This window comes from Mizuhopecten yessoensis, unplaced genomic scaffold (genome assembly GCF_002113885.1).
Source record: "Mizuhopecten yessoensis strain PY_sf001 unplaced genomic scaffold, ASM211388v2 scaffold4631, whole genome shotgun sequence".
NCBI classification, from domain to species: Eukaryota; Metazoa; Mollusca; class Bivalvia; order Pectinida; family Pectinidae; genus Mizuhopecten; species Mizuhopecten yessoensis.
In genome coordinates this window covers 1,043,853-1,071,269 of record NW_018405643.1, presented here as the reverse complement: position 1 = coordinate 1,071,269, position 27,417 = coordinate 1,043,853, and the positions used below count along the sequence as shown (strand labels likewise).

General features: G+C 35.6%; 1 protein-coding gene across 1 annotated transcript; it reads right to left on the bottom strand.

Moving 5' to 3' along the window:
* Positions 1-417: 417 nt before the first annotated feature.
* On the bottom strand, positions 418-27,158 carry LOC110449533. Its single transcript, XM_021496468.1, has 17 exons — positions 27,086-27,158; positions 22,555-22,625; positions 21,517-21,792; positions 18,641-18,758; positions 18,449-18,533; positions 16,818-16,980; positions 16,162-16,304; positions 15,413-15,569; positions 14,664-14,761; positions 14,246-14,477; positions 12,669-12,811; positions 11,811-11,991; positions 11,160-11,321; positions 10,434-10,604; positions 9,560-9,611; positions 4,386-4,464; positions 418-2,754 (listed from the first exon to the last, which is right to left on the bottom strand). Exons 1-17 carry the CDS (start codon positions 27,136-27,138, stop codon positions 1,621-1,623), a joined length of 3,318 nt encoding a protein of 1,105 aa, XP_021352143.1. The 5' UTR covers positions 27,139-27,158; the 3' UTR covers positions 418-1,620.
* Between the last annotated feature and the right edge of the window lie 259 nt (positions 27,159-27,417).

Genomic DNA, 27,417 nt, shown 5'->3' with positions numbered 1-27,417 from the left:
ATATATAATTATACATAGTAATGTCACTATATAGATATAATTATACACAGTCATGCTAGTATATAGATATATTTATACACAGTAATGTTAATATAGATATAATTATACATAGTAATGTCACTATATAGATATAATTATACACAGTAATGCTGATATGTAGATATAACTATTCATTCATGTAGCAATGCAACTACATTGTATATAGGTATAATTATACATACATATAGCTGTCAATATATAGATATAACTATGCATAGTAATTTCATAAAATGGATACAATTATACAAATGCATAAACATTATTTTTATAAATAAAAAATAAATAAAAAAGTTGATCAATGAAATGTATTTGTTATAACAATTTATTGTTATTTGCATTGCATTCTTCAACGAAAACAATTGTGATTAAACTGGTTATCTGAATGAAACAAAAATTATCAAAGCTTCATGAATCTTAAAAATGAATGATCAATAAAAATATTGCAATAGAAAAAATGTTTTTTAAAGAAAGTGTTTGATAAAATTCTATTTCATTCCAACACAATTTGAATCAAATGAACGAGTAAGACAGCAGGCAAGCTAGTATTAGTCTCCTCAGAATTAATGGACACGATGTTTTCGATAGTCACATTATATTTTATGTTATCAACTCCCCGGTACAGAGATTATTTTAGATCATATATTTTTCTTAATGCTACAGTGTTAAACGGTGCTTCTCCTTTAAGCACAACAACTGTGTACAATATCATTATGACGTCAAGTCGATAATGCCTTTGTTGAAATAAGGATGTTATCATTGACACACTATACACCACTTATCTTTTTTGACAAGGAACGGAAACGCTCGAGTGAATGAAAATCTGTTATATATGTATACGTGTACGTGTGCGACGTGCCCTGTAATAGTTTTATGTGTACAAGAGTTTCTCTAACCGGATCAAAAATTTTACACAATCAATTTTTTTTTCATAAAACAAATAATAATATAAAAATAAATGATATCAATTAGTTCTTTTGTACAGTACACCAAATACAATTGTCATGGTTTTTAATGCCGATTCGAAGGAAATATTGAATTTCGATTTTCGTATAAATTACATCACCGGAATAATGCATTAAATAAAGTAGAACACCGGTGAATTCTATTCTTTTTGTTTCTTCTTAAATAGCCTTCCTATTCTTGTATTGCATATAACGAATATATCACACTATGTTATAGGAAAATATGTGGAAAGCAAAGCGGTAACACACTAATCATTTTATTTTAATTCATTCTGTACGGCGTCTGATACAATACAGTCTCCAAATGAAATCGGAGGAAATATAACTGTGTGACATTGAATTCGATGGTCAAAATTTGCAAAAATGCTCCCTTTAAAACTAACTTTGTTTTCAAAAACCTAGACATGTATTAGGGATGTTTTACCACATGTATCTATAAGTACCCGAACAATTTTTCAAAGTTAGAGTAAGAGTCAAAGTTATCCATTGATTTTAAATCAAATAAAGTTGAATTTTTAGGCGACATAAAATACTTTTTTTCTAGCTGTCAGTAATGAAGTCAATCATTATACAGAAAACCCTCGAAAGCCTACTTAGTATATGGAATATGGACGTCCCATTAAAAACAGGGAAGTGTTTGGTAATGGGTTTTGGCAGGTTTTTGGCTACCAGCATTTTCGACTGAAGGTTTTGTAATCCTTCCCAAGACACACATTTGGTTTGTTGATTTTCTGGAAGTTTCGTCCAGTTTCATAGTGGTATCTAACTGTTGGGTATCTCCTGTTTCAATCAGCGGAAACGGTACTGTTGGAACATGCAGTTCAATATCAGCATCGCTGGTGCACGGTTCATCATCAGTTTCAAAGGTATCGAACATTTCGTGACCTATGTTTGGTCTGAACACTGGATAAGTCTCTGCTTGAGGCAGTCGTTTATATCCTGAAAATGTCGGATGGGATTTCTCAGACATTTCCGATTTTTTTATGCTTTTATTTTGCCGACTTGGAAATGGTTGATCGACACACAATAAAGAATTCGGTTGCATGACAAGAAAATCCTCGATGTGCTGCTGACTTGAATCATCTTCATCATCAATTGCTTCTCTTTCGGTTGCACTAGGTAATGTCACTGCACTATCCTGTTCGTCTAACATCACCTCAGAAACGCGTTGGCAACATCCGTCGTTCATCGGCATATATTCTGTAAACTTGGGACTTCCTGGAGTATTATCAGCGTCGTCGCTGTTTTCCGAATACACACTCCTTGTCGTTAATAAATGGTTGTAAATACCGCTTTCGCCATCCGCAGATTTCTCCGTCCTCGCCGCTGTTGCATTGATAGTGACATCAGAAGACTTTGTGGATTGATGAAACATATCTATTGCATCAGCTGTTTGTTCATCAACTATATTAAGCGTGTCTTCTGAGGCGAACGATTTATTGGAACACATTTCGTCATCAATTGCCACAATATGCTCAAACCTGTCCGAACCGGAAATTCTTACATCTATATCTGCTCCGCTGGTGATTGAACCGATTATTTCATAATGCGGATTAAAGATATCGGAACAATTACGAGTAGCCAGTTTATAGTGTTTTGAGTCTGGTCTGTTCCCAAAAATTTTAGATGCTTGATGTAAGTAATCATGACCGTTGTTACATTCAGCGACTATATTATGCGTGACATCTTCAACTTCACTTGATTCGACACACATATCATCATGGCAGTCTGTAGGATCAATATTGGAATTGCCCTGTTGAAACAAAATGTTAAATTATGAAGCGTAAACACAAACATGGCTCAATAGAAGCAACAGGGGAGTAACAGGTGTTGAAATGAATCGATAGGTAAAGGTCGTATTAAGAAATAAATCTGTAGGTTTGTTGTTGTTGTTGTTGTTGTTGGGGGTGGGGGACGGGGGTATTAAGATGAGCGTCCTATTACTATCTTCGGTCATTTAAGGGCGTGCCTCAACATGTTTAATTAACGTGTGTATATGTGCTTGAGGCGTTGTATGGTGTTTTTGCCTTTTTGCGACATCGTTGAAAGCAAAACTCGTAGATCAGTGTATTAACATTTATTTTCTATGCAATATTCTATATTTAATAACAATGAGATGGGACAATAGTTAGTAGGATCTTTTGGGTTGTATTTCGTAAAATTTAGGCACACTCGGGGTTTTTTCCAGCCAGTAGGAGAATACTCGATTAGTAGCAGTAAATTTAATATATGCGCCGAAAGATAACCGAGGAGTCGTGCACGAAATTACACAGATTATCTTGATCTGATGCTTTTTAGTATTCAAGTTGTTCAAAATGTTCATAAATTCATCGGGGTTTGTTTGTATATCATTTAGTAACGGACTATACTGTGGGGTATAAACAGGAGGAGGTAAAGCAGTTATCATGTATGCTGCATTTTTGGTAAAACTATAAATGTAAAGGTAACAAGTCGTTATTTGAGAATAAAGATTGAATAGCCATAACATATAAGTAACCCGAATGCTTTGGGGGTTAAGCTTAGTTTAAAATACCGACTTACATTACTATTATAAGCTTTGGCATTATAAATGGTACAACAATTATAAATGAGTTATATCAACTTATAATAATCACTCTTATGGACCCATAAATGCACTGCGCAGGGGCACTTTATGTTGGAGGAAACCTCAGTACCCTTAGAAAACCAACGCGGTCGAGCAGGTGACCCACCGACCACCCAATACAGATACAAACTAAATTATCAAATATTTACTTCTGAGTCGTGGTACACTTAATGTATATGAAGTTTCCTTTATTTATTATATACAATGTATATATAAGTATGTAGTACATCAAGGCAAAAAGTTTGTTTCCAGTAGCTGAGATCGGTTACACAGGTATATACAGTACCGGTATAGTATGTTTACAATGTGTGCAGTGATGACTAAGGTTATGATGTTATCAACAGCTGGTTATGATCTTTCGAGATCAACAACTCGATCTATTTTGACGGAATTAGAGGGTACGATTGTGCATTAGGATGTTATAACTGTATGCTTGTTTGTTAATAATACTGCTATTTACTCTATTATTGTGGTCAGAGTTATGTTACAGAACCCCACTGTTGTGGGCAACCCCATTATTGTGGTCAATGTAATGTTTCCGAAGCCATTTGTCAAGTGGTCAATGTTATGTAATCTTACCCCAATGTTTTTGTCAATTTCATGTTCATTTACGCCATTAGTGTCACCCATGTTATGTTTACTCAACCCAATATCGTGGTCAATGCTATGTTTACTCAACCCAATATCGTGGTCGATGCTATGTTTACTCGTTCCGTTAATATTGTTGTCAGGATACGTTTACTTACTCTATGAGAACTATAAATGCTACATTTACTTACCCAATTACTGTTCCTAATTTCAACACCTTCGATGGGCTGCTCTATCTTATTATACCATTTTGCTAATTTCCAAATCATTCTGAAACATGAAATAAATTACAATGTTTAAATGAATAATTAGGATATTTGATAAATAGCATTACATTTCGTTGCGGGTGGTATTTTTCAACTGCCTATTGAATTAAAGGACAGTGTTTTATATGCTTTTTGTTTTACTCTTGACGCGTTTTAATCGCATGCCTGTACTTTGTAGATAAGAAAAAAAAATCTTATGGTGTAGGATACGTCGTATTTTAAGCTACTTCAATGTATTCAGTTACAAGCCAGTGTGTACTGCATGTATGTGTACGAAAGCATAGAGATGTTAATACAATTCCGCACTTCATTCTCAGTGTCTCGTAAATAATTATATAGTCACTCGACTTACATCCGTTTCATTCAAGTGACGCAGATTATACATGTATAATCTTCATATGCGCTCACAATAACCACTTAAGTTTCAGGACGTTTACACTAAAAAGTGAGGTTATATGTGTATATGATCTCAGCAATATGATTTCAACTAAGAAAGATATTGATTAGTTATTTGCAATTCAACTTCAAACGGGTTTATATGTAACAATCAAAGCCAATAACAAAAAAGAGGAAGTAGTCCTCTTTCAAATGCACTAAGACAACCCCCACATCACAAACACTTACATTTTACGAAAAGACCAGCATTCGTGCTATATTTGTGACAGATCATTTACAATTGCGCTGCCAACGCGGCTTTATTGTTACCACCTGTTGATTCTAAACTTCATTTCACTTATTTCAAACCGTTAATAACAAGTTTTGTAATGTCTAAGTGGCAAATTACACCATGTAAAACCGAAAAACGGTTATTGGTATGCAAGTTATAGAGAGAACCGCCGAGACGAGGTTGTCCTTGCCCGTCTCCGAATTGACCATTCACATATACATGTAACCCATGTTTATTTATTGAAAATTGAAGATCAGCCTCAATGCATAGCATGTCACGACCATTTACAGTAAAACACTTGTTATGAGAGATTTTTTTATAATAATATCACAGATCTCAAATCACTTTTCGAACCAGTCAGTATCTCTGCAATTCCCTGCCATTCTCTGCAATTCTATCCTACTTCTCCAATATTAACCTTCCTTAAAACTATTGGTCTTTTCAAAAAGACATAACTTAATCATAGATAATTTATATCATTATAATTTTTCAAGTTGACGTTTGTCTTTCACATTTTCGTTTGTTTGATGTAATTTCCCTATATATGTTTTATCTTCTTTTATTGGCCCTAACGACCGCTTTTGTGTTGATGGGCCGTTGAGAATCAAATAAACATATTAATTAAATGCGATGATTTTTGCAAATGCAAGATAGATTTTACAACTTACTAATTGTTTAGAGTTAGTTTTAAACAGTTTCAGTGACAATTATATTTGATTCTTTACATCAATTGAACTTTACTTAAGGATTGGTTGTCATATTTTTGACGTTTATTGGCGTGTAAACCACCTCGGGCTTGAGATATATTGAATGGTGCTCGTTAGCGCACCATGTTAAATATATCACAAGCTCGATGTAGTTTACACGACAATAAACGTCAAAAATAAGACAACCAATCCTTATATTTATATTCCAAACCAACAATATTAGTTGTGCAATGTTGCGAGAATTGTTAATTTCTGTTTTAAAACTCTTATACACACCGACTGGGTCAGCGGTAAATTGTTCGGAACAGCCGGGTAGTTTCGCATTCCACAGTCGTTGTCAAGGGAAACCAGGCCGACAAAAACAATAAACAAGAAAATTCCTCAGTAAACCCATCAATTTAATAATTGATTTTTTTTTTATTTAAATGCATATATGTCAATTACCAATTTGTATACTAACATGTGACCTTTTTAATATATGTTGTGGTGATTTAGCGATTTAACTGTCATACAATAACATTTTAAGACACAACACAGCGGAACATCGCCACTTGGCGGTAATTAGGTCAGAGATCAGCTGGCGGAGGCGGCCATTATTGAAAGTTTTGAGTCGGTTGACACAAGTTTTCACTGTTTACCGAAGGTAAATGAACATCCATGAAAGGTAGAATTACTCAAGAACCCTGACTTGAAAGAAGACGAATTAGACTAATATGCAGAAGATGGAGTAGACAAGTGTGATGCTGTGCTTTCTGTTAAAACTGTGGTGGGCATGACTGTGTTTTCCGTTGAAGCTGTGCTACACGTTTTGGTCATGGCCGGAACGATAGAAAGTGGGCCATTTTCAGAGACCGGCTTACGGGCAACAATACTTTTTTCGCCAGTTACAAGAGCGGACAACGAGGAAGAAAGCGATTTTTTCTGCTCTGAAGAACACGACCGATTATATGATCGAAGAGATCATTCACTTCTGTGTCCCGACAGCTACATGATGCATCTTGGTTCGTCACCCGATTGCGACAGATTCTCAATACATGTGGCTCTGAGACAGTGGGCGGTATACTTCCGATTGACACAGGCACCCTTACAAAGGTCAGCCATCATGTTGGCAAATGTGCGGGCGGCGAGTGGTTTGTTTGTATACCACACGGGGCTGGTTTCCGTAACGTCACGAATGAAGTGGTTAAATAGCTTGTGGGCTGATTCATCTGTTCTGTTAATGAGTTGACGGAGAAGATTTTACTGGACACAATTCGGAGTCTACTGCATACATTCGTTTGTCGGACGGGGCTTTACAATTTGATAAACCCCCCTGGAAGTTTTTTTGCCGTGTCTCGTGATTAATAGTCACGTATTCTGTGCCATTTTTATTCGCTGCAGAAATCGAACGAATTTAGGTGCAACTGTTGATGAAATTCCAAACCGCGACTGACGAAATGAATCGCGAGATTGTACCACACAGCTAAACGGAGAACAACAGCTGATGAGTGACACATAGATTTCAGGTAGGTGCAAATTTTGCTGAGATCCTCTTTTGTGATGATATCTTTGTGTAAGGTCGGACGTGAAAAGCCAGACCTCATACGTTCTTTTAATAAACCGTTTAAGGTTTCGTTGCATGATTTGTATTGCTTATCCCTAACAATATCCATGTCTCTGCCTAGGTCCTGTAAATGACGGTTCAATGCAGCCCTAATATTTTTGAGAGTGTTCTTGTGATATTCCCCGGCATGTTCAGGTTTTAACATGCTTGCCCTCGCCTCAGTTTGCTTTGGTCTTGCTTCGCAGTAAAATTTCGCTAAAACTGTTGCTAGGTTTTCCATATTCACATCAGTAAAATCCAAGGGCCCCTGGTATACTTCATGGTGCCAGTCTGAAAAGAGAATATTTTTTTTGTTATAATCCACGATTTTGTGAGCTGCTCTGATCGATCATGATATGATAACGGATTTTAAACCAGCAACAAGAAGATGAAAGCTTTGTGTAATGATGAAATAATTGTTTATTTGCTGTTTTTAAAATGCGATAATCAATTAATTTTATCAAGTGTGTTTACACTGTTTACACGGAGTCACTTGCAGCGTGAGATATTTGTTATGATTTGTTCAGACGGTAGCCTAATTGGTCAGCGACGGCTTTGATTGGTGGCTGTAAACCCATTCATAAAAATGTCAACGTAATGAGTGTGTGTACAAGTGTTTGTATGTGTGTAAATGGAGGAATGTTTACCTTGAAACAGCTTCAGGGCCCATGATGTGTTTTTTTTGGTTGACTCGCTTTGGTTGGCGTCTTGGTATATTTTTTGCTGGTTAGCATCAACTGTTTTAAATCTCTTTTTAGTATCTGTATCGGGCTCCTCTTGCACATGAACTGTCTCATCTTTGACTTCAGGGAAAGTAGTAGTAGTAGCCCCGATATTATCTGCTAATTGCAATATTTTTTCCAAATTGTTTGCCGTCATGGAAGTAATCACTTCCAATACCGGAGTTTCCGGAGGGGTATATCCATGTCGGATTGTGTTATTTGTCTTTCCATGTGTTGAATGTCGCTCAGAGTCACTTCGGAGGCCGCTATCAGGTCAGTTATTGACGAATCACTCCAATTATCTTCTTCTTGGTCAGTATTAGCAGATTAGGTGTTGCTGGTAGATGTATACCAAAAGTGCCATGATTGATAGGTTCATTGAACATTTCCTCGTCAATGTATTCCAATGATGCCATCTTTTCTAAAAGCAGACGACAAACTCGGTTGCTGACGTCACGTGGTTGATTTACTTGTTTTCTATATTTATTTTTTTATTTATTTTATTCCCATTGTTTCATACCATTTCATAACATTCTGTTTCTATTTTCTACAGTTTTTGTATTTTTCCTTTTTATTTATAGTGTACTTTTTAAAATTCTCACTGAAACGCGAGTCATTTCGCATTTTGTATCACTACACTGACCTAATCCCCGTTGTATTTATTGGAAAATATGTTACAATGGGACCAGTACAGTTATCTAGGCACTATGCATTGCAAATGTAAATATATAGATATATGATATACTATACTATACTACCAATCAGTTTCCTATAATTTAACTTTCATCTTTTACGCCTTTAACCTACTGATTTTTAGTCCTTTTATAGTGTTGCTTGACCCTAAATGACTTAAAATACAAATCAAGCATATATATGAAAACAAACAGTTAAACACTATCAGGTAAATTTCGTGTTGGCTAGTGGAATGTATTAACATGTCTTGTTGTAACATGTGAATTAGGTTGAATACTCCCAGCGTTATTAATGTTGCTATTGATTTTATTCGTATACCTTATTTCCTACACATCGAGACAATAATTATAATCGAATGGAAAGCGCATCTTTCAGACACTTATGTTATACGAGCATTATCATGAAAATACAACCTATATACGTAGGGTATGTGTTATTAAGTAGAAACATTATATTGTGAATTATGCTGTATGTAACTGATGCTGTAAATTAAAAGTGAAGACGGTTCTATACGAAACATTATTTGCACTGAAGACGCTTCCCCTTTCGGATTACCTGGTCTTATTTTCCTTTTTTTAATGTCTCCATGTAAATCTTCCCTTTGTTCATATTTTCATAGTTTTATCGATTTTAAGTTCGAATAATGGTTCTTTTGACACTTCAGAATTCACTTTTTTTTTTTTTTTTTTTTTTTTTTTTTTGTTCGCTTGACTTTGTACCATACTCACAAGATTCCGAAGAGAAGGACAAATGTGATCCCGACTGCTAATCCGACAATCACTGAAACAGAAAACGTGATACATGTAGCAAAATTATTTCTACAGCTTTACATAAAAAACGTATGATTTCTTCAAATATAAAATGGATTCAGTGAAATAAATGCAGTGTATTATTATGTACACTACATAGCAAACCGTATTGACGTGGATAATATAACCTTCTAGTACTGTTTATTGATAATGTCGCCTTTTGACTAGTTCACGTATATTTTCTGATATAATAGTTTTTATCACATAATGTACCGTATTGTTCAGTAAACATACCCATGTCATATTTTTTGCGTATTGACCCATTTAATATTACCTATCAGCCCTGTGATTGGCTGCAAGTTTCAATTGTTTCACTTGAGACGTCACGCCTAGGACAAGTACATGACGTCACAGACATACGCAATCGAGTCAAAATGGCGGCATTTTACATTTGAGGGTTGAATGAAAAATGTCGTTTTACACGAATTAATACAACAAATCTTGATTATGTGATAAAAAGGAACTTACGCTTGTTTTTATTTCGTATGAAGTTTATGAAACTCGTAACGAATGTTTCATTTTAGGTCGCCAGAGGCTCGCTAAATTGAAAAAGTCTTAGACTCGTTTCATAAATCTCATACCAAATGGAAACTCGTGTAAGATCTTATTTACATCAGAATGATTAAATATATGTTTAACTCATTTTTAAAAATGCAGACATGATGGAGCACAACTAAAATAGATAAAATCCAGAAAAAAAGATACTTCTGTTTCTCCTTTTTTCTGGTAAAGTTAAAAGTGTTAATAGTGTTCTGTTTGACATATCAACGTTTCTGAGTTTGGGAAAACTAACGTTCTATTTGTGGTTGAGCGCTGATGTATTTGGAAGCTGGTTCACTGTAGGGACTTGTGCTTTGCCGATAGCCAATATTGTACTTCACGTTGTAGGTTGAACCAGGCTTCAAATCGTTGATCTCCAAACGGTTATCGTTGTAGCGAGCCTCGAATGTTTTTGTTCGTTCATCTAAAATCAGTTTACACAATGCCTTTAATATGTGGACGGAACTATGTAGTATCAAAGGTTGATCAGCTTATTACAACATCGATATTGTTGAAAATGTCTCGAAACAGCCGGGTTGTTTCATGCCTGATTTCTTTAGTTTGACTTTATTTGAATAACGCTCGGAAATTGGTCAGTGCTTCTATAGACAGAAGATAGAAAGCCTATAGATGAAGGTTCCATAGAAACATAATTAGAATATCAACTTAATATTTTATACACGAAACCGTATATAATTATATTATTAATCCATTCCTCAATTTACACCAACCTCGATAGTTATTGCACAAAATTCGTCCATCGTGCACACAAATGTGCGATCCCACGACCGTACAATGTATATGTATTATTTTACTAATTGTATATCTTTAGGTTTACTTTATGAACATGTGCTTTATATTAATTTGTAAAGCGCTCTAGATCTGTTAGTTTCAGAAGGATAGAGCGCTATATAAGTGGCTATTGTTTTTGTTATTCATTAGAAATCAAACTATTTTATAGTCTAACGTCATAACTTACCGCGAAAATCATCATTGTTAGTACATACAACGGTGTAGTTCATTGGCCGAAGACTTCCACTGTTGCTGTTGACTGGAGGACAGAATGCCTGGACGAGCACAACGATCTGGTTACGTATTCCGTCGGATAGCACTGGCATTTCAGGTTTGGGAGGACTTTGAACTAGTACAGAATGGGATAATAATTGCAAACACAAATCGAATGTCCTACTACATGCATCAAAACTATAACTGTAAATTTGTTGTATTAATAAGGTACGAAGCCATATATCTACAATTCTGTTTTCCAACACTCACTTACATTTACATGTAAAGAGAAGAAGGTCATGCATTTATAACGATATAAAAACATACTATTTATAATGGCATACGTGTGTTGGAAACAATGACAATCATTTGATTAACAAAAGTCTTAGTAATAGAAAATATAATACATACCTCAGTATTAACACCCAAAGGACAAAATAAGGACTTAAACTTTATAGGAAAATACAACACAATGGATGCAGAAACCTTAAAATATACTGAAATTATTTTTAGACGAAAACAGCTATACATTCTACCGAATGGTAGACTGTTTGGATCGCATTAGGTAATATACATTCTTTAACATGCAAAATAGAAATCGAGTATATGTCTTTTATACATCTACCATGTTTGGTTGACCGGAAGATGCAGTCCTCCCAATGAATACCGGTAGAACCCGCCTCTGTACTGACCGACATCCCAAAATACCATCGGTAATTGTTATCATCTTCTACACCTGATTCATCCAGTTCACTCTTTTCCATAAAAAACTCTGGTTTTGAGGAGTTCCTGTATCCATATCCTCCCTTTAAACATTTTTTGACAAAACATGTTGTAATTAATTTGGTGATTCACAACTACCACCAAGGATTGAATAACGATATGAAATATGAACCTCATTTCCCATTCACTTTACATGTAGTACTTTACATTCACCTCATACTATAGTGTTGCTGAAGTAAATTGGAAAACGAAGGTACCTTGTATGTTTATGACATTGAAAACCTTTTTAGAGATGTATTTCGCTTGAGAAATAATAAGTGAATTCCATGTACATGTACCTATGTTTTAGGCCTGTTTCATTCGTGATTCACACCTAAATCTTGCTATAGTACATCAATGTCTGGGACTACCTTTGCTGTTACAAACATTATTCTGTGTAGATGAACTGTACAGTAGCTAGTGTTGAGAGTGCGTGTGCTGTATGGATTGTTGACGATCTGTTTTATTGATATTCTTCACCTCGCTTGCAATACCCTTTCCGTTTTTAAAGCTATACGAAGGATTGTCGGACAATGTTTGATATGCATCACTGTGTCAGCATTTACTTGTTTATTTACGCGTGCATTAAATCTGCTTAAATATATGCAATAAAAGCTCAACGAATGTTTATATTTAAATCTGAATCACTTTGAAAAAATCTTTTCTCTAAGAGGTGATATATAGCAAAACTATGTGTTGAAGGTTCTGTAGATATACAAACCTTGCACGTTATTTTGTTGTCCGTTTTAAGCCCGTAACACCAATGGCAGATAAACTCTGAAGAGGACGAGCTAGACAATATTTCAGCCGTAATGAGGTAGCTGGCGTCCTGTTCCTCAACAACCAACGCTTGGAAGGCAATGTCTGAACATTTCGATATACAAATATAGCAATCTCATGATAAAACAGGTTCTGTATTTGTAACAAAAGAGGTCATTCATATTAACAAAAATGTACCGACTGTTTTAATATAAAATCGAATTACTACAAACTTTCACTTAAAAAAAACCTCAAGGGGGGAGGGGTGTTTAAATCATTACTGCTAAACCAAATAATGATGAGTAATTTGTTAAAATTCCTTATTGTATTTTTACACCATTGGGTATTACTGCACGCCTGTCAATACATACTTATTTGAATCACAGACACTAACTTACATATTCACACTATTGTTAGACTTGTGCCCTGTAAGAGCCTTAAATTAGAAATATCTCCAGCATCAGGTCACGTAGCCAAGGAACATCCGCAGCTCTAACAACGCGGCATTTTCAAAAGAGAGATGTTGGTGTGGAAATGGTCGACAGTCCGACGACCTAAATAGGATCCAAGTCACAAATCGTTGATTGAGTATTTAGTCGGCAACGTCTATTTAAGTAATAAACTGCATAGATGTGGCAGACCAACTGGTTTAACTGCAACACAGACAAACTTATCATGGTGCGCGCAGTTATACCAGTTGGTCTGCCACATCTATGCAGTTTATTGCTTATATTTATATTTCCTTGATGAGAATTCGCATAAATAATTTATGTCTTTTCAAACTTTCAAATTTCCCGCTTATTACCGTCAGGTCAGGTCAATATCTAGAACGGCAAAGATAACAGCTGACGTCGCGCGCTATTTACCATACAAACTTGAAAAGGCTCCGCAACTTTCGTTTATAATTCATTTGCTTTTAATTTATATACGTATCATATTCTCAATTCATAAAATAGTAACAAATAACATTTTGTAAGTAACTAATCAAGTCAGTAATCAAGTGTCGTAAAACATTTTGCGATTTTATTGCGACCTATATCCGGCGCACGTACTCAACGGAAGCCCGCAGTAATCAGGTCAGATTTATATTTGCAGTCCGGCATGTTGATGTTGATCGTGTAACCGGAGAAGGTTGAATTGGTGAAAAATCCAGGCGTAAAATTGTTTGTTGATTTCACAGACACTTGAGACAGGCAGCTGGTGTTCGGGATCAAAGCAGAAGATACCGATAAGTTCGGTAGTGACACTGTTAAGTCGCTCGGAGGTGCAAAGACCAACTTCAGTTATAGTCTCATAAGATGAAGCTGCTTTTGGCAGTACTTTAGTAGTAATATAGAAGGGCTTTGCCACACCAAATGTATATATATATATATATGGACACAGATATCATTATATTTGAGACACCGTACATGTACCGTTACGGCAGTTATTTTATACATCAAGCCTTTAAGTTAATATGCATTCGTGTATACGATGCATTGTGTTTCTATTTTACTTTTCATGAACATGAATGTACATATTTATCTTATATACATATACCTTTGTTTGGTTTGATGATAATGTCCGTGGATCTGTTAGACAATCCCTTAGACGTTTTAGACCATATAGACACATTGAATGGCGGAATTATTCCCTTGTCCAGCGGTCCGATCTCCAGCGTTGTTCGTGAATTTGAAAAATTAAACCGCTGCTTTAATTTAGGCTCCTGCCTACTTCGGATCTCAACTGCATATCCAGTAATATTGCCGTTGGTATTTAACGTGTCTTCCTGCTAGAGATAACAGAAAATCCGAAAATATAAAAATAAATTATTATTTTACAACAACTATGAAATAGGTTTACACTAAGGTCAGGGTCAATGGTACCACTGCATCAGTTATTATTGCAAAGAAGAGTTTCACTCAGGTGTATCTACTTTGCGTAGTCTCCCTTCTATTCAGGAGATGAAGCAACTTACCTCTGTATAGATGGTCAGACTGCAGGTACCGGAACTTTCTGATATGCACCCTGCTAATGTATAGGACGTGTCTGTTGCGTGAGGTCCAACAAGGGGAACTAGGTGTAAAGAATACAAGACCGAAAATTATTTTGTGTACGAAAGGACAAATTTGAGTTATAATGGAATGATGAGGACTCTCACAATGCGTTCAGAGAATGTAAAGTATTATGACACTTTGCCCTATGCATGTTATGAGATAACCATCAGTAAGTGGAAATTGTCACTTTTGTCGTTGTTTTCTTCATTATCTGGCTTAACATTTCATGTGTTCTGAAATCAAACTTGTACAGCAACACGCAGACACTATTTGTATTGTGATGGAAGTAACATTAAAAACAATTTGCCACAGAATACCAAAACTTGAACAAATAGACAAATAAATGAAAATAAAACAAATGTTATGTTAACTCAAAATCCATGAAACTAAGACAGAATATGAACAAATGTGTGTATACAACTTGTCAGTATTCATCAAATACTATGTTCCTCTGTTAGATATAAATCTTAACTTTGGTATTCCCATTAACTAAGAAAGCTGTTTTATGTAGAAATTGAGACATGCTAATAACATAAATGAATGAATTTATTTTAGATGTTATAACGAAATATTTTGAAACATGAATGTATTTTGTGACATGTAATACATAACCCTCTACTGATACATTAAGCATGATAATGGTAATAGCAGACATCGTTGTTATACTTACTATCTTCCTCTGTTTGGTATGCACGTTCTATTGGGTCTCCCCAGTACCGACTTACAGTCACCTTACATATCACTGTAATGTTATATTCTGTGAATGGATGCAGATTGTTGAATAGAATTCCTCTTACGTCTTTATTTGTGTCATTCTCTGGAAATATCTGAAACAATGGAGACAAAAACATTGATTTGTCAGTTGTCATTTTGTTTTTTATGTCCATTTTTTTATTCTTTCCAATATATGTTTTTATATGTAAGTGTAATTAAGGCATTCTGAGAATGTGTTATGAAACTACTCGAAAAACTTGTACAAATCATACAATGCATGTTATTAAATTGACATCTCCGAATACATTGTGATATACTGTGCAGTTTAAGTGTAGCTTAAAATTCCCAAAAATATTCGGGTTACGTTCTCTCTTCATCCCTGGTATATGATAAAATCTAAGGCTCTTAACGGGCCAACATGTGGATGCTACAAGCAAAGAAATTTGATCATTAACAAACAATCTCATTGCAGCATAAACTTAACATTCGCCAGCTTTGAATTCGGATTTCACCCCTTTGTAACCTTTAAAGGACATGTATCAGCCTAGAGATTGTATTATTTTAGCTGAAACCAATTAAATAGTAAATCGAAGGGCTATGCTTTTGTCATGACATATTCCAGCAGTGCAGAGACGGTAAGTGAGCTTAACCAAGGTAAACTTGCTTCAATTGAAAACAAAGCTTTTCGCTTACATCACTACTCACCAATGTTTTTGTTTCCATACCACATGACACGTTACAGCGAATACCATTGTTATAATAGCGTGGAGATTTTAGAAATTTCCAGTCGAGAGACATTGCTGTAGATGAACTGTGGACTAGCAGGTTTTGTACGGCATCAAGTTTGACTGAAACATTATTTTCGGTATAATTTTTTGACAACATTAAACTGATTTTCATTGTATTTTAATTTCGGGTATGTTTACACTTTGTAATGCATATGCTTTACTGACATTTGTCTGATGACGTGACACGTCACATATAGCACTAGTGGTCGCAATATCCGATAGAAATCTTTCACTTGTTGTACTGTCCGATACTGTTAAAATCTTTATCCACTTATTAGAGAAAAGAGTTTGCAATACCTGTAATATGTTATCATCTGCTTTTCAGTTTTTTTATATAAACTTCTTGTAACAAAGCACCTATATTTAATTCAGTATGCAGTTAAGATCATTTATAATTTAGTTTGTGTATTAGTGTTAATGTCAGCTGTACTTACACTTTTATCACTGTTACATATTGTTTAAAACTTATGATAAGTAGCTCTATTTCACTGCGTTTGAGTCCGTTCTTTGTATCCAATACATGTAATACAGGTAAACAGTGTACGTAGTTCAAACAAAGATATCCGTGCTCACCAATAGTGTCGTCAAATCTCTTCTGAAATGTCCTTCTCTCAATGCCGGACGGGTTGTTTCGTTCTAGTCTAAGACTAAAGTTAGTGCCAAAGAAAACGTTCACACTGCATCTCAATTGCAATGGTTTACCTTCTGTGGGAAGCTGGTGGCAACGTGTGTTTATCTGCACAAAAACAATCACAATTGGAGGTAGGGGACAAAAGCAGAGACAAAACACAAAAGGAAATATGTTTTGGTCCCACACAAAAGTATAAGAGAATTTAGGTCATGCGAATCGGAAAGGCGACATCCTGACTGCATAGAATATCTACTTTTAGGAGTACACTGTATATATATATATACACTCTATTGAAACATGAAGTGAACACACAATAATTGTATACTCATCTAATTCGAATATGAAGTTACGTTCCTTCCTCGTTGTATAGTTTTTACTTATTTATGGTTTACTTTGAGACAATAACTATCCTGTTACTATTGACATTTTTAAGTTAATAATGTACATCTATAAATGTACATGCAAATTGCATGTCTATACAGCTGTGGGGTCGCACAATGTTACACGATGTGCGGAATGCGAACGATGAAAAGCTGTGCGATATCTATTACAACATTGGCTGTATGTAAATACGATTTCGTATTCAAACTTCTATCTTTCCAGCTTGAAGTTTATTGCCATGTTCCAGCCTGATTGATGTGGTTATCCATTTATCTAACAGTATTGGTCATATCACCTACCAACATTGTTTTGAAACGACTTTAATCGACAAGTGTGTAGATATACGGTCATACAAAATTGTTAACAAAGCCGTCTTATCTGTTACCAGTTGCCTGTTAATTACTAGGTAAAAGGTAAAAAAATAATACTAGTCAACCCTAAAAGAGGTGTGTAATTTCTACACAAAGAATAACGGACACAATGAACACATGTAAGGACCTATTGTTTTTTGAGAACTGTCCAATCATCGATGAATTCCATCGGCTATCAAGCCTATTCAATTCACAACGTACCTAAGCTAGCATTGTATCCGACAGTACAACCCCATTTTTGACAGTTGTACAGTCACTGTCATAATATGTTACATGCATAATTGAATCGGAAATGATCAAAATATACATATCGGATATATAACATGTTTACGATGGACTTTATTTAACTCGAACCTTCCGGGTTGTTTTTCTTTCCGTAACATCTATTGACCGATATCGCTCATATGTGCGCGTTTTATCGCACAACGGGGCGATCGACTGTTACATTGCCCTTGGTTTGCACGCTTTGTGCGGCCGGTGTGCGAACGGTAATTTAGGTGGGGTGTTTGATCACACAACTGTACATCAATAGGGAATAACAACTACACGCTCAATATCAAAGCCAAAAGTAAGGTATTGCCAAGCAAGGCGCTAGGAAATTAAAGGTAGCTGGAAGTAGAAAGAATGATAAAGATCCAAAATATTGAAACAGAGCAGCAGACTTATTTTGGTCGCTTTTGTGTCCCCTAGTGGAGGACACAAAAGCAAATCCCTAAATCTGTAGGGAAATTTCCTCATTAGTCGCCTCTTACGATCATTCAGTGGTCAACAGCAGGTGCTTTCTTTTCTCGATCCCCGACCTGCAGGGTTGACATACATACACGTTTGCTAGAATCAATGGTGTGTTCTGCGCAGCTCTTCTGTAAGTTATGTACCGGGAGTACACACGCGGTCTCACGATCACCACTGTGTATGAAAAAAAGAAAACATCAGTAGTCCTTTAATGATAAATCAAATAAAATATTTCGCAAAATTGTACGACCATTTGATGATACGCAGTGACAATAACATACGTTTGGGAATAAAATAGGCGCCAAGTTGCACATAGGTCTCGCCTGCTCCAGGTACAATCAACCTGTGTTGCTGCACCATTAGCGATGCAGTCGATGTCTGCAGGCATAGGGTCAGGATCTGAAAAATAATTATCAAGCTGTGTCGATATTAAGGTGACATTGACGCTACATTGGATTTTTTTTGTAGGTTTGATTAAGTACAACCGCATGATGCAACGGCAATGATCAATGAAATGTTTGGGTGTGTTGTAATCCCATAACATATTACTAAAAATTCAAGCCTACTTCCTCAATTTCACTCATTTATGAAATTTATAGTTAAAATGTGTTGCAATATCCTTTACTATTGTTCATGTTCAAAATTGTTTCATTGTTATATTGTCATTATGTTTCATTATCATATTGTCATTACGTAGGTCTTCACTTTCTTATATAAACCTTGTAGATCTGAAATGCCCGGTTTTTACTCAGAATATTACCACATCCATTTGTTTGAAATCGTTTCATTTCGTGTGTTTTATCTATGGTAATTGCAACAACTGGTTTACTCGTTCTCAGTTTAATGTGATCGGACAGAATGCTGTGCTGGGTGCCTTCGGCATGGTATTTCAGACAATACTCTAAAAGCGGCATTAAATCCGCGCAACCACAACGAGATATACATTAGTAAAACTTGTCTCCAGCACATGAACACACAATCACGCATACATTACACACATGGTGGCACGTATATCAGTTACCTTACCTATAAATAGGACATACAAAATAAACAAAACGTTTCTGTGTTGATGGGCCGTTAATAATTCAATACCTAACTAACCATCAATTGGTTTTGAAACCAAAAACAGTGACGGGTAGCACCCGTATCCTTTGCTAATGTTCTGTTGTTTCTTTGAATTATATTTAAGTGCCATTAAAAACTATATCAACTACAGTTGTTGGATCGCACAACGCATGGTGTTTGTTTTCGTTTGGTTTTATTTTGTTTAACGTCCTATTAACATCTAAGGTCATTTAAGGACGTGCCCCCATGTGTGTTATGTAAGTGTGTGTGTGTATGCTGGAGGCAGGGTATGTTGATGTACCTGCCTCCTTGTAATATAGCGGATTTTATGCCGACTTTATAGTGCTATCTCACTGAAACACCATGCCGAAGGCACCCAGCACAGCATTCCGCTCGGTCACATTATACTGACAACAGGTGAACCAATGTTGCCATTACCCTCAACACTGAACGTTTAGCAGGAATTAACAACTACCATTTTCAAGGAATTTGGTTTGTCTCGACATGAAGACAAAACCCATTGCCTTCCTCAACTGGGCGAACGTTCAACATTAAAGCCAGTATTGAGGTATTGCCAAGCAAGGCGCTAGGAAATTAAAGGTAGTTAGAAGTAGAAATAAAAATAAAGATCCCAAATGTTGCAATGGGTGCAGCAGAATTATTTTGGTCGCCAGAGGACACAAAGGCAAATCCCTAACTCTGCAGGGGTCGCCTCCTACAATACATGCAGTGGGTAACAGCAGGTGTATTCTTTTCTCGATTCTCGACCTCCAGGGGTGAATGCACGATGTGCGAACGATGAAAATCTTGACAATTCTTGCGCACTCTATGTGGACGATGGACGATTATAGTCATGGTAAGTGTACAATAAGGAATAACTTAAACAAAATATACAATTTCGTATTTAAACCTTTATACAATGTGCTTAAATTGTATAAGTATGTTTACTATATTTCAGCTACATCTATAATATGTAATGTACAATCTTTTTATCTGTATTCCCTGAAATTGAGGAATTATGTTAATTCGGGTATTGTTCTAAACAACCAAATTTGACACGCGTAAAATTTCAACAAATATGGATTCGATCTTCTATATAGGCCTGGACATTTGTTTTCCTCACCCGTAACTCGTCGCGGCACAGGTAAGGGAAAACACTGGTCACTCATCAGAATGTTATTTACCTATTGTTCTGTTACCTGCGAGTTAGACTCATTGACAGTCGGGTGGTGACTATGATACTGTGTAGAACGCATTGCAAAATTAAACATAATCTAAATTATAGTGATACGAATTCACACAGACAGTGTACCTCATTTTTCTACCAAATTGCACATATGTGCGTCCACACAACTGCATATTGAATGTTTGCCATAATTTCAAAGGTTCACTCCAGTCTGATCGATGGAAATGGTACAACAGATGTTTGGTTTGGTTTAGTATTGTTTAACATCCTATCAACCCCCTGTGTGCAAGATACATGCGTGTAGTGCGTGTGTGCTTTGGGAGGCTGCGATATGGTCGTGTTTGTCTCCTTGTGAAAGCGCGGAACTGGTGCCGATTTTATAGTGCTACCTCACTGAAACATACTGCTCAAGACAGCCAGCAGAACACCTTACCCGGTCACATTATATTGACAACGGGCTAACCAGTCGCCCCACTCCTAAATTGCTAAGCGTTAAGCAGGAGTAAAAACTACCATTTTTACAGACTTTGGTATGTCTCGGCCAGGGGACAGAACCCAAAGCCTTCCTCACAGGGGCGAACGCTCAACCAAAAGCCAAAAGTGACGCATTGTCAAGGGAGACATTAGCAAGAAGAAAGTTGTTTAGAAAGAAGAGAAATGACTAGTCGCCTCTTACGGTCATGCAATGGGAGCAGCAGGTACAACTCTCACGCCGTACCTGCAGGGACCTGGTACAACAGATATTTCGTCTCAACTTAATGCTTTTGACGAAAACATGTTTAAATTTTACATCTTGCAATTTACATTGCAATGAAGTTTATTATGCTAAAATGAAGCAGACAATTATTAAAAGTCTTAAGAGGGAAACAAGGCGACTTTTTCTGCGTCATTAATTCTCCATTTTACCTGTTACTTCGAACAGAAGATCCATTATCAGGTTGGGATCTGGTTTGTAGCTGCATCTGTAGTATCCGCCATCACCTTTTTCCATATTTGAAATAATGGCCTGCACCGTTCTGTTATCAATAACGGAATGGTTAACAAACCTTCTTTTTTTAGAGCTATGTTCTATATTTAGTTGATTAAGGTCAGGGTCACTAATTTCATTCCAGTTGGTAATACTGCAGTTCAGTTCAAGTGTCTCCCCGACGACCAAACACTTGCCGACATTAGCTTTGAGTTCTACAAAACAGAGTAAGACCTTTTTTACTTATCATTTAGAAATAATAATAATTTGAAAACAAGAACAAAAAAGTTAAATAACTAATATCAACTATTCCGATTCTCATGTTTTCTTTTCTTTTTCTTTTTTACCTGACAGTGTCTATTCAATACTTCAACCTCCTTCCTTTCTCATAATTTCTTATATTTCCTCTTAACTATTTTATGAAAAACTGTTGGAAAAATAAATTGATAAAAAAAAAATCAAAAATCAAAAAAAAAAATCCACTTACTTGAAAACGTATATAAATTACATATTAAGTATAAGTATACATCAGATTCTGACTCAAAATTTCACACAGCATTGGTCAATTTTTCATATATTTTACTTTTATAACAAATTGTCGTTTATTTTATGTTTTTTTTTTTTTAAATCATTGTACATTTGATGAAAGAACTGCATAATGCGTTAGCCGCCTGGTCAGTATTTGCTGTCATCGTTTGTTTTTGTCAATTTAATGTTGTTAGTTCCGTGATGTCCATGAGCTTAGAGATGCACTTCATCCTCGCCTAACTATTTGCTTACTTCATTGATACTCAGCTACATGATGAAGACAAAATGCCCTTTTCTTTCCATTATACACATTGAATTTTAATTTTCTGTGATTCTATTGGCCGAATTTTTAAAAGAACAAAGTGCTCACAGATCGCATATATTGTCTTAAACGAAATATTCTACAATGTTCGATGGAAAAATTAATAAAAGAGCAAATGACTTCTTACCAACTTTATCACCGTTGATAAACCCCTGATTTACCAACAGCATCAACAGTACAAAAAACACCATGTTTTTTCTGTAAAATAGAATGATAACATCTTCCAGGTAATGATACATGTGTTAAAAATTTACAATAAAAACTAGTTGTGCATTAATTCGGTATTTGCATTTAAAAAAATCATCGATGTTTGGAATGTTAATCGATCAAAAATATTAACATACAACATTATTTAAGGACATTTAAATTTCTTATTCAAACAGTTTCAATTTACAACGTGACAGAGGATTTTTATGACACTTTCTACCTCCACCAAATTCTTATATATGAATAGGAACAATTTAGTGAATTTTCATCGTTTTGACCATTGCTATCAATCATGATTCAAAATAACCGCATCGAAAAACTACATGTATTTCAACTGATTATTGTCAACATTTATGTAACCACCGGTAACAAATTGTATTCAACCAAGTGAAAGGTATTTATAAACATTCTGTTTCATTGCAGAAATAGTTTATGCAACACACAAACAATTTGTTAACACAAAAGCAATTGTAAATTCGAATGCCACAAAAAACGTGTAGTTTAGGGCAGGACTGGACAGGCTGAGAAAAGGCAAGTAATAACAAATGTTCGCTGAGGTCAGGGATATGATAAAGAGAATGCATTGATTAGACGGTAGATTGAAACAGAGGCCCAAGGGCCTTAACGGTCACCTGAGTCCTACAGTATTTTTTTTTGGTTGTTGAAATATGTACCAATTTGAGTAAAAAAAGTTAAGTATAAAGTTAACTTAAGTTTGTCAGGACCATGAGCTGATCTTTCCTAGACCGCGTTTCAGTGAAATCGGCCTATTAAAACTTGTTTTCAAGTTTGAAATAGTTTTTCAAAATGGCAGCAGTGGCAGCCATATCGGACTTCTGATTGACCCGGTAAATAACAACACTTTGTCAGGACCATGAGTCAATCATTCCTACTAAGTTTCAGTTCAATCGGCCCAGCAGAACTTGACTTTAAGTTTGAAATAGGTTTTCAAAATGGCGGCCGTGTCGGCCATATTGGATTTCTGATCGACCCGAAAAATAACAACACTTTGTCAGGACCATGAGTCAATCATTCCTACTAAGTTTCAGTTCAATCGGCCCAGCAGAACTTGACTTTAAGTTTGAAATAGTTTTTTCAAAATGGCGGCCGTGTTGGCCATATTTGATTTCTGATCAACCCGAAAAATGATAAACACTTTATCAGGATCATGAGTTTATCATTCCTACTAAGTTTCATTTCAATCTACCATGTAGAACTTGACTTTAAGTTTAAAATAGTTTTTCAAAATGGCGGCCGTGGCGGCCATATTGGATTTTGATCGACCCGAAAAATAACGTCACTTGGTCAGGGAGATGTCAGTAACCTTGACATGAAATATTAATGAAATCCCTTTGCTAGTTTTCAGCTTAAGTTGAAAATGTAAAATGTTAACGGCCGACGCACCACGGACGACGGACGATATTAAACAAAATTTAGAGAAATTCAGAGAAAGACTTTGGAGTGCCCGTATAGAAAAGGATTGAATAAGTCGATAGATCACTCGAGTTTAAAAGTGATATGACGACGTAATACACGTGTGTGATGAGACAGCAACATAACACTGTGCATTATGAAGAAATTTGAGATGGATTGTTATCAGGGAACTCCACAATTCAGATAGCAAACATCCTTAATATTGTTTCTAAGCACTTCTAACAACATCAAGACTAACTGTGTTTGTAACGTACAATGCTGATGGTATCTGAAACGGAAATCCTCCTTCTGTAAGCCGCTAAACAATTCATGGAAACGTAATCAGTTACAAACTAGAATTTTGTTTTTGTGAACAAAAACATATGTGTCCCCTTACTTATAATTTAGAATTTGACACTTCTTCTTACCCAAGATACATTAAAACTTTAACAAGTTTGGTCAACGTTAGTGAAAAAAGAACTATGACATGTCAGTAAGGGCTCCTTGTGACAATAGATCCCCCAAATCATCAAGAAGCAATCTGCCTATATAGCTGAGCTTGACGTTTGACATTTCGACTTCAAAACAAATCGCAAGGAAGCAAAATATACATTTTACATGTACACCTGTGTTATGCATTTAAGAAAGTATTTTTTGTCAATGGGTCTAAGCATACAGAATGTAATTATAACATGATATTGTTGCGGGGCCTTAATAACATGGAAGTTATGCTGTGGACAAACTTCGGTATTAAAAATAAACAAAGGGCCATAACTCTGTATTTAGTGACACACGAGACCTAATTCCAGTGCACTGCACACATTCTGTGAGTGATGCAGGTATACTTTAAGGTTGATTAAGATATCTTCAATGGTTTAAAAATTCTGGCCCGGACAAGTCAGATGAGAAGAACCAGAAGAAAAAGAAGAAGAAGAACCAGTACTAATACAATATGTCTCCCTTCATTCGAAGGTTTGACATAATAAACCACATATCCGAAATGCGAAGGATGAGGAATGTTTCCTCGTTTAAACTTCATCATCTAAATATGCTTTGAAAGCTTTCCCAAATATAATATTCCGACGTGAAATGTATTTGCTTAGTGTCATCAGATACAGTTATATGTTAGGTTGAACAAGCCCCTTAAGGATCCCCGTCCCAGCCAGAGCAAAACACTAAAGATTTCCACTGTCATTTTCAGTGTTAGAGTCATCTGTCCCTGATTACCATGTTGACAATGTTGTTATCTTACCGACGTAAAAGCGGCCGTTTTAAATGTAAACTAAACGCATTAACTGACAATAATAACAACAACGATGTCCAATATCAACTGCTAGACCACGACTATGCGACGAAACAAAGTGACACTCGTTCACACAAGAGACGCCGGCTACTGAGGCCCCTACTAAGCTTACTGGCAATTTTACTGATGAGCCGACACCGACGTCCGATGAGGATCCCTCCAGTACCAATGATCACGAATACGTCAATACCTTTTTAACCTGGTCGCAGGGTAGACGAGTGGTTGAACTCGCGATGTTATCTGAATACCTGGACCAGACAGGTTGTAAGGAATGCGGTACTAGGCTACGGTTGTGCAATACCCGACATGAAAGACATTTTGGCCTGGAACGTATTTTATACATCTGGACACAATAGTCAGGATTATATTCTATATTTGTTATTACATATGTATACCCAATAGACCTTTATTTCAAGTTCATTTTTTATATTACATACATCAATGATATTTTTACAATTTGATATTTTTATACCACAATATCGTATGTTGTTATTTGTAAATAATGTAAAAGTTTATTTTTGTTGTATAGTATGATATTTGTTAAACCACAATAAATGTTGTTATCTGTAAAATGACAAAGTTTATTATTACTATATAGTGTGATATTGTTTTATATCACAATATGGTATGTTGTTATCTGTATATAATGTGAAAGTTTATTATTTTGTTTTATATTGGTTATTTGAAGTAATGTTAATGGTTGGTAATGCCTACTGTATTATATTCGTATATAAAAAGTGCTATATGGTATGTTCTAAATTGTATATATGACTTTTTGGAATTTAGAATTATTATTGATACAAATGTCACCTATATTTTCTTTTCGTTGTGCTTAACGTGTCGCATTATTATTGTTAGAAAATTGCTCAGTTTGTTTGTGTTATGTTCATCAATATTGACATTGTTATTATTTTTATGTGTTTTATTTATAATAAACCATTGTTGCATCAAATAAAATGTATTTTGTATCCTTTTGTTCCATTGTAAAAAATAAATAGAAAAAAAATCGAAATTTCATAACATCCCAAAAAATCTGAAGAAACTACCGCAAGGTATGTTTTTGTGTTCAGAAATGATTTGGCTATGCAATAGCGATGCGCGTAGAAAATAACCCCAGTGCCTCATTACATTTTTAGGCGGAGAGACGGGAATCCTTAAATGATATAATGGTCATCCAAAATTCCAAAACAAAAACTTTAAATTGCAAATATACACTTTGGATTCAATCAACTTGTACATAAGTTATTATTTTTTAATAACTTATGTACAAGTTGATTGAATCCAAAGTGTATATTTGCAATTTAAAGTTTATTATATCGACGATAGCTAAGTGTTAGGGCGTTTGGTTTAATGAGAGCGATCATCGGCATCATAAAATGTAAATCTCCTTCGTATGCTACGAAAAGATATACGATCTTAAGTTAATTTCTATACCTAGGTCATGTATGGCTTAATTTCTCATTCACTAGCTGCGGAGATGGCTTGGTTTAGTATTGTTTAACGTCCTATCAACAGCTATGGACATTTAAGGACGGCCTCCCCTGCGTGCCAGATGCATGCGTGTAGTGTATGCATGTGTGTTTTGGGAGCCTGCGATATGTTCTTGTTTGTCTCCCTGCGACAGCGCGGAACTGAAGAATCGTAGATTGATAATACCAGCACATGATATATTAATGTATACATATATATGGAAGTAAGCGTTGTTTAAAGCGTAAAGTATTTCAATATGACTTACCCTTCGAGATGCCGTATGAATGAAGAGTGTTTAGCGCCTGACCTTGTCGACATCCTATCTATTACTGTTATGCTTTCAGAAGCTTTAAGACGTATATATATAGTTATAAACACGTCATATCCCTACGGGTGAAATAGGATCATCCAGTGGTTACTGACGCTTAAGTTACTAGGATCCTCCAGTGGTCACTGACGCTTAAGTTACTAAGATCCTCCAGAGGTTACTGACCCCTTAGTTACTAGAATCCGTCAGTGGTCACTGACGCTTAAGTTACTACGATCCTCCAGAGGTTACTGACCCCTTAGTTACTAGGATCCTTCAGTGGTTACTGA

Excerpts from the sequence above, each read along its gene's own strand:
- LOC110449533 (XM_021496468.1), bottom strand. The coding sequence starts at position 27,138 with ATGTCGACAAGGTCAGGCGCTAAACACTCTTCATTCATACGGCATCTC. Across the intron at positions 14,478-14,663 it reads GTCTGACCATCTATACAGAG|CAGGAAGACACGTTAAATAC; the intron begins GTAAGTTGCTTC and ends TGTTATCTCTAG. Across the intron at positions 9,612-10,433 it reads CGCTCAACCACAAATAGAAC|TGATTGTCGGATTAGCAGTC; the intron begins GTTAGTTTTCCC and ends TTTCTGTTTCAG.